We start from the raw sequence: 12,030 nt of genomic DNA on the forward strand, positions 1-12,030 counted from the left end.
TAAGGACAGGGCTGCTGCAGTGACAGGCCGTCTGCAAGGCGTCACTACAGTCTATGAGTCAGATCCACTCCTCACTCCTCCACATCCCTGCGCTCTCATCCAAATATGGTCACTTCTGGCTCCAAAAAATCAAGATGGCAACAGCTGAAATGCCAAATTTCGAGGCTTCAAAACAGCAGTCCTGGGCCAATGGGTGACTCTAGGGAAGCTATATCCATTATTTCATCCAATCAATCAAACAGGCAATTCATTTATTATATATACTGATAAATATTACTAATGTTTGTTTATTAACTGGCTCGTGGTCTCCAATCATTTTGCAAAAAACGGACCCCCAGGCGGAGCAAGTTGAATACCCCTTGTCTACAAAATGTCAGAAAAAAAATGCAAAAATATTCCGTTCAAGCAGCAAAACTTCACACAACAAACATTTGGGATTTAACTCTGATAAATTACAGACATGATTCATTGATTATCAAAATAGCTGCCAATTCGTTCTGTGTTGATCAGCTGATATGGTCCATTATTCTTTCAGCTCTACAACCAACCACATCGTTGAGCAGGTCTTTGTTGGCCCACAAAACCAAACATTCCATAGCGATGCCCAAACAGTGCATGGTCTGCTTCTAATCAGAAATATATGAGGCACATCTTTAAGTACAAAGAAATAGCATGTACATAGTACATTACAGCTATTAAGGTGAACGCTAATATTGAGTAGGCTAGCCCGAGGCCGTCTTGCTGTGATAGGGGTGAGTACTGGAGACGGAGCAGAACAGAGTGGAGCAGAGCAGGCCCTGTAGTGGTAGAGAAAAAGACAGAGAGAGTCAACCCAGCGTGACTACCGCCTGCCTGAGTGGAGCAGCCTGCCTGCAATTAAGGTGGAATCAGGGAGAAATCTGCGCTGCCTTGATAATGAGCCTCGTCTGAATTATTAACGAGAGCTGTTCCCCCGGGACCCGGGCTCCCACTGAGCCCATCAACCCCCCCCAACACACCCACATGCACACACACACAGACACACACTCATATACACTGATGCAGGGAAAAGGGGAGAGAAATGCACTCATAATCCACACACACACACACACACACACACAGACACACACAATGACAATCACACATTATGCACATTGACACAGATGAGCAACAAGCATGCTGCTACACACAGAGACTGAAATTTCAAGCACCACAAGGGCTAACACATTTTATTCGCACGCCGAAGTGAATATCCGAAGCCATTTACAACATTTGCAATACAAATAACATTTCTCTGGGACAAAATAACTTCATATGCTGCCATCAGATTGAAACTGACAGACTTTTCTATGTATTAGAATAAGCGACTTCAACAAAACACTTGACTGAATTTGAAAAATGCCAAATATCTTACACAGCAGATGCACCGTTTTCAGTGAGTGACTCTTGTCCATTCAGTGTGCTCTACTGATCAAGCATGTGTAATAACAATGGGTATTTTCTTAACTGCATTACATTGAGAAACAGCATACTGAGGTATTTCATTTGTGAAAGGCGAGCCAGTTATTAGATGATGAGTCATTTATTGCCTATTAGTCATTTTGGGAAGAATTCATGGTCATGAATGAAAAATGTTTAATTCTAAGAAGTGTATTCTGGGAGTAATGTTACTTAGCTGACAAGGATATGTGAACCCTCTCCCTAAACTAGCATAATATAAGCAATTAATAGAGATTTTATTAGTAGGAGAAGAAGTCACTTGGGTACTAGTGTCAATCGGATGTGGATGGAGAGAAATTGAGCAGGAACACCCTCTCATTCTGGCTGCCTAAAGCTCCCTGTGAGTCCAAACATACAGCAACCCAATCACAAAAATAAATGCTGATATTGTACATTTCTGCAAATCACAAATACGTTTCATATATGTTTCATATGTAGCAGATATGTTGGAACTTAACATTTCTCTGTGTTTCAACTTTTAATTTTATGTTGTGACATCACTGTACTAAATGTGGGGTTAGGTCTAGGCACAAAAAACACTTGGATAACGTTAGCAAAACGTTATGTTTTGGGCTTCAAATACCCTCTTTGGTCGCCACAGTCTTCCCTGGAAATGTCCCAACCCCGCATTGAAAAATACCTGGTTTGGTTGCTCGTACACAGCTAAAATGTCCTGAACTCTTGTTAAAAAAGTACCCGGTTTGGTCGCTACAAACACTGTTGGAAATGTTTCAAACTGTTGTTAAAAATTACCTGCTTTTGTCTCCACAAATATAGCTAGAAATGTCCCGACCTCTCATTAAAAAATACCTGATTTGGTTGCTCGTACACAACGAAAATGTCCTGAACTCTCGTTAAAAAATACCCGATTTGGTAGCTACAAACACAGCTGGAAATGTCCTGTCCTGCTGTTAAAAAACACCTGCTTTTGTCACCACAAATACCACTAGAAATGTCCCAACCTGTTGGTAAGAAAAACTACCCTCTTTTGTCACCACAAATAGAGCTAGGAATGTCCCAAACTCTCGTTAAAAAATATCCAGTTTGGTTGCTCGTGCACAGCTACAATGTCCTGAACTCTCGTTAAAAAATACCCGGTTTGGTCGCTACAAACACAGCTGGAAATGTCCCAAACTGTTGTTAAAAACTACCTGCTTTTGTCTCCACAAATATAGCTAGAAATGTCCCGACCTCTCATTAAAAAATACCTGATTTGGTTGCTCGTACACAGCTAAAATGTCCTGAACTCTCGTTAAAAAATACCCGATTTGGTAGCTACAAACACAGCTGGAAATGTCCTGTCCTGCTGTTAAAAAACACCTGCTTTTGTCACCACAAATACCACTAGAAATGTCCCAACCTGTTGGTAAAAAACTACCTTCTTTTGTCACCACAAATATGGCTGGAAATGTCCCAAACTCTCATCAAGAAAATACCCACTTTTGATGCTACAAACACAGCTGGAAATGTCCGAACCTGTCATTAAAAAATACCCACTTTTGTCACTTCTGATGAGTACACGGCTGAAATGTCCTGAACTGTCAATAAAAAATACCGAGTTTGGTCACTACAAACACAGCTGTAAATGTCCCAACCTCTCGTTAAAAAAATACCCACTTTTGACGCTACTAACACAACGGCAAATATCCCTAACTCTCGTTTAAAAAATACCCACTTTTGTCGTCACAAATACGTCTGGTAATGTACCGACCTTTCATTTTTAAAAGCACCCCTTTGGTCGCTCCAAGCATGGCTGAAAATGCCCCAACCTGTCGTTAAAAAACATTGTGTCATCCACCATCCAACCTTCTCCTGATGAGAAACTCGGCTCATATACATGTCATCTTAATCACTAGATATGATACTTATGAAGCATACAAATCTAACATGTCTGTGGTTTGCAGATGCCAACAGGTTGCATATAGTTCCCTCAACAGAAGAAGACCTTACTGTCCCCTCCCCAGTTGCATAACCCGTTCCCTGGAAATAAAAGGAGATGTGTTCTAATCACCCAGCACTGGTGTGTAACACTAAAGGCTGCCCCCCCCCAAATCAAATCTCCATGACACCAAACTTACACAGCCTCAGAGAGAAACACACATCACATTCTGTCCCTGCAGCTGTGAACGGTTTTGCCAAAAACTCCGCGGGCGCTTACCAAACAGAGCCACGCCTTCCACATGAGCCAATCGCCGCGAGTCAGACAGGTTTCAAAACAAATCAGACAGCAAAACAGCACCGCAGAAAGTCGCTTCCGCTCTCAGTCAGCCCCCTCCTCTCCCCAAAAAATGGTTCACCCCACCCAAGAACAGAGTGTTCCTCCATGGGTGGTTTGAGGAGGCACAAGTGTGTTGTGTGTTTCGTGCAAATGTGCGTGTGTATGTGTGCATGAGCCAGAGGGAATAGTCGAAAACCATCACCCTAAATAGTGCAATGGGAAAAGAATGACAATTTCTCTTTGCTTCACTGTGCTATTCCGGTTTAGGAAAACTAAATGAACTGAAAGGGGTATTAAATATTCTGAGAAATGTCACCAAACGGCTCTAAAAAATAAAAAATAAAAATTGCAGCGCCATGGGTAATAGGCTTGGTAAGAAATGCTTCAACAGCTGAAGTTCAGTTCAGCTGAGAAGAACATCCAAATTAGTTCAACCCTGTCGAATTGGGAACTTGATGGTCTCATCCCCTTGTATTCTGCTCCAAGAGACCCAGTAGCTGAGAGGAGTCGAGCTGGGGAAAATCCAGCATTGTTATCCTATTATCTCTTGAGATAATGTGAGATAGGAGATTTCTCTTAGATGAGAGGAGGCACGCTGCTTAAGGCGGTCTCGATCACTGGCAGGAGACTGACGCCAAAGCTCCCTTGAGAAAGACTCCTCACCTCAATTGGCCCTTGTGCTGAAAACCACGAGCAGAGAAAAAATGTATAGGATGTCTAATAGATGGATGGAGAGAGAAAGGCGGAGAGATAACAGAGGAGATAACATGGGTGTCTGCTAGATGGAGTGATAGGAGAGAGCGAAGTAATATCAAAGGCAAAATTATATTGTTTTTCATATTACCGTCTCCTGATTGCTGTCTCCCGTATTTGAATGCATGCCCATGCTTTGGTAATTTGCATGTACATTAATCATTTTCAGTGAGAAATGAACTGCCACGGCTGCCTGACGGCTGCAGGGGGAAAAGGCAGTGAGAACGGGCTTCTTGGCTTCAGAAACCCAGCTCAACCCGAATATACTGCCTGAACCCAACCTGGCTGGCCAAGGGGAGATGTAAGGTGCTCATAATCCTACACCATAAATCTGTCCAGCATGCATCATATGCTCTCATTTTCTGAGTGTGTAAGTGTGTGTGTGCATTTATGTGTGTGTGCGTGTGTGTGTCTGTCTGTCTGTCACACTCTCAAATTACTCTGCTCCCCTGAGCCAAGACGGAGGATAAAATATGAATCAGCTGAAGTCTAGGATAGTTTCCAGTCTCTCCAGACTCCCCAACCATCAACAAGCGACACTAGCATGCATTCCTACACATACACACACACACACACACACACACACGCAGGCAACACCACACACTTAGAAAGTTTCAAGTCTCTCCACTTCATGCTAAGCTTTCGTCAAACACGCTCTCTGCTGCACATTTGACATTCATATCCCTCATATTTGACAAGTGTTTCTCTACTGCAGCTGCTGGAGCCTGTGCATAGTGACAGGATTACGAGAGTCTGTCTGTCTCTTTACCTATAAATCAATTAGATAAAGTGATATGATCCAGCACTGTTATAAATACTACTGCCTGTGGAGACAGGGGTTATGTGCCTTTACAGAAGATAAGACTATACATATACCCAGAGAGACATCTTTCTTTCTCTTCTCTTCATTTCCTCACATGCACTTCGTCTTTCCCTTCTCTGCCCTGCAGTCGCTGTCACATTTCTCTCGATTTTTTTTTAGCTCTATCATTTCTGGTCTGTCTGATTTCTTTCATTAAAGGAAGCCACATGACCTCTTGCCCTGCTGGCCCAGCACAGACCCGCTACCTAAAGACACTTTATAAATAACAGTCTAGTCGCTTTGGATTAAAGTGTCTGAGTGACTGCCTGGCACCCTTGCCGACCTGCTGCGCAATCCCCTGGCATCTGACATGCCCCGAGCGCCGGAAAAAACCCTGTAAACACATACAGGGAAAGCTATGTGTTGTACATTAAAGCAGGAAGAAAGCGACAAATTCTTCACAGATGCACTGTGGTTGCAATTACCCAAAGCATACTGTGATATCTTGGAGGCATGCATCACTCATTTTTATTTAAAGCTGATCCATACACTAAAAGCATTTACATAATGTGGACTTGTGTATCCTATAACTACACACGGTTATACATACAATAAACCAGACCCTCCCAGCATTACATTGGCAGTACGCAACCCCCTTGAAGTTAATCAACTTCAGGGCGCCTACAGGGCAATCCCCACACCAAGATGCATTTAAACCCCACCATTAGAGGCATTATGAAGTCAAAAGCAAGACTACACAGCATTCTCTGCACTGACACGCTGTCAGACCAATCAGCGGGCCCAAACACACATGCCTATAGAAGTAGACAGCCCCTCCCCCTGCACTAGCCCCCACAAAGACACGCACACATACACACACAACACTGCCAACCCTGACGCTTTGTTGCAATTGACATGTGCTTCTCCCACGCACAAATGCAGTATGCGTCCACATGCACCCGTGGATATATTTAGATATAATTAGCCAGAGAGACATAAAACACAACGATAAATACATGGCTTCAGAGACAATCGCTAACTTCAGTTCAGCATCCAGCAAATTCCAATGTTGGATCGGCTTAGTTTCCGGCCAAGTCGCCAGGGGAAAATGTGGGCACTGTACATTTCTGCAGAGCACGGATGTGTTACTTTTGTACGTTTTATACGTATCATATCAACATTTCTAAAGTGACGTAGTTCTAAATACATATTGGCTTTATCATCAGGAGGTGGAGGGGATCGTGGGTAGCGTGACACTGCAGGCCTGATTGTTATTTAGCAACACGTAGCTGCATTTTCAGCCACGACTGTGCCACCAAAAGCGAGTATCTTAAGCCAAAACGATCTTTTCCTCACCATAACCAAGTGGTTTTTCTGCCTGTTAACAACATCACTGCTGAAATGTAAAGTTCAACATATCTGCTTCATGATAATTTAAAAATGTAACATATCCCTGGTTTGCAGAACTGTACAACGCCACCATTCATCTTGGCAATTGGGTTACGGTTACAGAACATTGGAAAATAGAGGCCAGTGAAGTCACCATTAATCTACACCTCAGGAGTGACTGTGGAAAGTGTAATCAGGTTCACAAGTACACAATTCTATGTAACTTCCCTCCAGTAAGGACGTGATTAGGAAGGCATGACCTCAGAATACTGCAGCCTTCCTAGAAGTCAGAAGCCATTAGGTATTTATAGGAGCTTAATGGCACTGTCTAGGTGTATTGGCTGTCTAGCACCCATCATCAAGCCATCAACCCCAACCCAACCCCCCGCCCGCCTGCCTCCTACGCAAACTGCCAAGCTATACCACTTAATTTCATTTTATTTCATCAGCAGCTTACCAACAATTCTTTTATCTTTTTTTTCTCTTTCCCTGCCACAACAACAACAGAACAGCAGACTGTTTTGCATCCAGTGCTTTGCTCGTGCGTGATATTGTTGATTGAGATGAAAATGTAGTGGATGATACAAGTAATGTTTCCCAACTCGCAAATGCTGCTGTCAAATATAATTGCCTGATATGATTGTAAAATTACATGTATGAGAGTGCACCTGTGCTGTGCGCAAGTGAAGAGGGGAGGTAGCGTGTTTTTTGGCTGCTGGGTTCAGGGGTTGAAACTGAACATGTGACTTCATATTAACCTTGTCAAGCTTGGTCTTTGCTATTAAGCTCTCGTGAAACAGAAAACGTTTTATGTGTCCGCACCCTTTTTTTTTTAATTCCGTAACTATCTTAATGAAATAATTTGCATGTAAATTTCTGTCACATTCCCAACAACAACAAAAAATATTCCACAGTGCTTCATTTTGTATTCAAAAGCCTGCAAATTTAAATGGGATTCTCATTTGACGAGCCAAGTTCACTTAAAAGTTGAACACAGTTATTGCAATAGCCAAGGTAGACGGTTGCATCAGAAATTAGGCTTGTACTGTACATACACAAAAGCTGCTGAGTGAAAATTTCCATATGCTGGCTCCTGTTTGTACATGTGACTCCTAAGTGTATGTTTACATTACTACTCTGCCTCTGACTGAAACCAGGTCAGCCCTGTTACTGACATTATGGCTGCCTGCTTTAAACGACTTACCTAATGCCCCGTCATTACCTGGAGTGGGCCCCATGTCTCGCCGGTGGCCTGAAATAGCCCGGGACCTCAGACTGCCACTGTCAACCCCCTCCTAATTTGCAGTTTCATAAATAGCAGACTAGGACTTTGGCACTAAAGATAAAGAGGCCCTGTGGTTGAAGGCTCATGGTGCAACTGCGAAGTCTACCTGGAGACACACCTTAGCAGAGTTCACTTTAATGGGACAGGCTTAAGGTGTCAAGTCAGGTGCTTGTGATTACGGCTGAACTCCAAGAGGTGACAGAGTCTGCGTTATGCAACACAACAAGTTTTGACAACAGACTGGTTTCTCAGAAAGGCAAAAATGTGAATGCATGTCGTTGGACATGTGCCACTATTTTGGTCTTTGATTATATTTGATGATATAAATGACACGCCTAGATAGTTTTGGGCGGGTAAAAATCATGTGCCTGCCAACTGAAGAATTCTTCCTCTAAGTATTTAATGGGATAAATTTAACAATCAGCATTAACGGTCTATTCAATCTTGGGTTTATGTAAGGAAACAGGTGGGGCGAGCCAATGTGAGGTCCTGTTCAGTGATCTTGCCTCAGTAAAAACCAGCCTTGAGCAAGATTCCGATGAGAGACGACGCATCCGCAAGGAGCTACCTGCCTCTAACTTCTCACACATTGCCACAGTATTTTCAGAAGCAAACTTAACATCCAGTCTCAAGGTTTCATCTCAGCAAAGGTGCACCATGAGGACAAGCTCTGCTGATCTCCCCTGCCCCTTCTCCCTGTCCTCAGATGGCCATAATGAATAGGAGCATGATTAGGCTGGGAGCAGAGGCTGATAACATGGGCAGAGGTCCAGGAGGTTACTCCAGGCTCTCAGCCAGACGGGCAGCGGTGGTGGTGGACTGTGGTCAGTTGTGAGCACCCATCTGAATATTTACATTGTGGACAGCTGACCCTGGGATCTCCCACTACAAGTGTCCCTCTGTTGGTGTGCTTTTTAAACTGATAAATGTGTGCTGCATGAAAATGCATTTGAGGAGTTTATTCTCTTTAACTGCCTCATTTATTCGCAGCAAATCTGGAGATAAATCATTAACCATTGTGGTCCTGCTCCTGGTGAAGGGATTTCATGCACTACTACGGACGCTGTTGCCCATCATGAGCGAAGCCCAGTTACACACACACAGCAAGTGACTACACTCCAGTCTATTACATCCTACCATCAATGATCTATTAGACTGACTGACGGCAGTAATGAACTAAGACAAGATAACGCATGGCACCATTCATGCGTAACCGACACGGAATCCCACGGTGACATGTGTATGGCACGAGAGGTGAAAAAACCATAATGGCTTAGTGAATAGGAATGATACTATCTCTAGACACTCTGTGATTAACACGTCAAAACCCCCGTCGTGTGTTTCACTCCTTACCTTCCAGCCAGCTGAGCTATTACTGTCGCCCTTATCCTTGAAATAGGGCACATAACGGACCATCCAGTCGTATATCTGTGACAGCGTGAGTCTCTTTTCTGGGGTGCTCTCGATGGCGCGGGTAATGAGATCCGCGTAGGACTGGTTCCCCCACGCGTTCCGCCGCGAGGATTTGGCTTTGCGCAGCGGTCCGGTCACATCGAGCGCCGCGCCAGCCAGGCATGGGTGCGTCGCGCCTGTGGGTGCCGGGGCGCCGGCTGGATGCTTCAGCTCTCCCGGCGTTCCGCCCACGAGCCCCGCTATGCAAGCCGGGACGTCCTCCGGTTCCACCTTGATGTTGGCCAGTGGAAGACCCCCGCTGACCTCGTGCCCACCGGGGAAATCCTCCGGGCATGGCAGCGGCCAGGTGCACGAGCGAGGCCGGCTCTGCGGCTCGAAATCCGAATCAACCTGATGAGCGTCTAATTCGTCGTCCTCCATCATCAACATTTACCCTTCAGTTGGGAGAAATGGAATAAATCAAACGGGAGAGCAAGGGGAGGGAAATACCTCCACGATCCGCGTATCCAACTGTCTTCAGTCTCACTTCACGTTGAAATTCGCCTTGTAATACTGCTATTAAGCTTACAGTCCGAATCAATAAGAGGCAATTCAGCAGAGTAAAAGGATCATGATGAACACAAGCAGAATCACAGCCTCGCGTGTAGAGACAAGAGAAGTAATAAAAGTAATAATAATTCTTCGTCCATTTTACCTGGAGTGAAAATATCAAGCCGTGATTAAAAAACGCTTCTTATTCAACAGTCCACATCACCTCAGAGCGGTGAAGCTCAAACGCGTGTCAGAGCCAGACATGGGGGCTTTTCAATCCAGTTGCAGCAACAGATGATATTTCAGATAAGGAGCATATTTGCAAAGCAGTCGTCGATAAATCCTCCAGAAGACAACAGGAAGAATGGGGGGAAAGAAGGGGAGGAAAAAAAATCACCAGAGCTGTGTTGAGAGCATCCACTGAGGCGATAATGCGTGATTACCGTGAATTATTAAATCTTCCAGTCTGCACGGATTAAGCTGGCAGCGGCACATTCAAGTCCATTCAGCCTGAACAGCACCCAACTGTCTGCAATTATAATGAAGAGGCGTGCGCATGTGACGAATCGATAAATTCCCCAGTCTGGAAAACATAAAGAAGAAAAAAAATAGTCCAGCGATCAAAATTTCGTATCCACTTGTCAGGCTGATAAAATAGTCTTTTATCACACCTCCTCTTGCTCCCCTCTATCCCCCCTTGCCTTTTCTCACTCTCTCAGATCCCACACATGTTCTCATTTGCTTACAACTCGTTCCGTCGATGTGAACCGAGGATGACGCGCCGGCGCTGTAGTGGAGATGCTGCCAATTGGAGTGCGCTCACGAAATCAATACTCTCCTAACATGATTACAGCGAAATCCCGAACTCTCTCTCTCTCTCTTCTCCCTCCTCTCTGTTTCCCGCCCTCTCTCTCTAGTCTCCACCATCCCTGATATGAACGGAGGGAGCAAACCCCAAATTCTTAATCAAAACTCTGCATAATAATCTTTATGGCGGCGCGTCACCCGGCGCTTTGTGTGCCAGCCACCACGTCCAGCGGTGATAAAACAGGACAATGTGGAAATTACACAAGGGGAAATTCCCTCATAATCTCGACAAGGTTTGTCTTTTAAAAAATACAGTGTCTGATCTGCCTTTGTGCGTAACAAATTGTCCCGTGCAACGTGCGCAGCGTCCAAATGCCCTCCAGGCTGAACTCACGGCGCGCAAAAGGTTTCACCTCTGCTGATTATTTGCGAGCTATACCTCAGCCAGTGTAATTTTCTATGCCGATTAGACAGATTTAGTCCAGATTAAAAGAGATTAGGTAACCCTAGATTTTAATCCGGGGAGGAGTGAGGTGAAATGGGGCTTTTCAAAGGCCAGATTGAAAGATCATCTCCGCTCCGCACTCCAACCAAAGTGAGGAGGCAGAAAAACACTTGCACGTCGACGCCAAAGACACGCTGCTCTGGCAGCAGTGGTCAGAGCCGTGTGTGTATGTGTATGTGTGCGTGTGTGTGCTGGATGGGGTGGATGAAGGGGATTCCGCCCCTCCGTCCCAACACCACCCCCTCCCAAAATCTGACAGCAGGGCGGGCGCACAGTCAAAGGTGCTCGAAAACCATTGGCTGTTTATTTCACACATAAATGTCATTTTATTTTTTATTTCATCCCCACACTGCCCCTCACCTTTCACCCTTTATACAAAAGATTTGCTGAGCTCACAAGCTATTCAACAGCAACAGTCTGCTTCGCATTTTTATGCACATTCACACCTGTTATGTTGATGGTTGCTGTGGGGACAGTATTACTTATTCATGGACTTTCACAGGCAGTCCTACATGCTCACTCTGCACACTACAATTTCTGATAATATTTGGAAGTTAGGCTGCTCCATGCGAGCATTTTAGCCACCCATGCATAATCACTATGACCTATGGGGGCATGTTAGTATGAATGGACTGCTGTCAAAACATTCAACAGCAAAATGGGGAGGGGACTCTACTCATAGTTGAAATAAACCCCCCTCATATTTTAGAGTGACACATTCGCAGGTCACGAGCGCCATCAAAACAAGCACCTGTGCAGCAAGGTGCCTGAAACTGTCTGAGGGGGCCCGCCCTCGTCGTGCCAAGTGCGCATTGGAGGGAAGCTGTATTTAAAAGTTGCTCAACGCG

The 12,030-nt window shown here is 44.7% G+C and overlaps 1 protein-coding gene across 1 annotated transcript in view; it reads right to left on the reverse strand.

Moving 5' to 3' along the window:
• LOC117266516 (forkhead box protein O6-like) overlaps positions 1-10,583 on the reverse strand; it is a 34,596-nt gene extending 24,013 nt beyond the window's left edge. Inside the window, exon 1 of the mRNA XM_033641763.2 lies at positions 9,280-10,583. Coding sequence (XP_033497654.1) covers positions 9,280-9,768 — 489 coding nt within the window. The 5' untranslated portion in view covers positions 9,769-10,583. The remainder of the gene's footprint in view (positions 1-9,279) is intronic.
• Between the last annotated feature and the right edge of the window lie 1,447 nt (positions 10,584-12,030).

This window comes from Epinephelus lanceolatus, chromosome 10 (assembly GCF_041903045.1).
Source record: "Epinephelus lanceolatus isolate andai-2023 chromosome 10, ASM4190304v1, whole genome shotgun sequence".
Taxonomy (NCBI): domain Eukaryota; kingdom Metazoa; phylum Chordata; class Actinopteri; order Perciformes; family Serranidae; genus Epinephelus; species Epinephelus lanceolatus.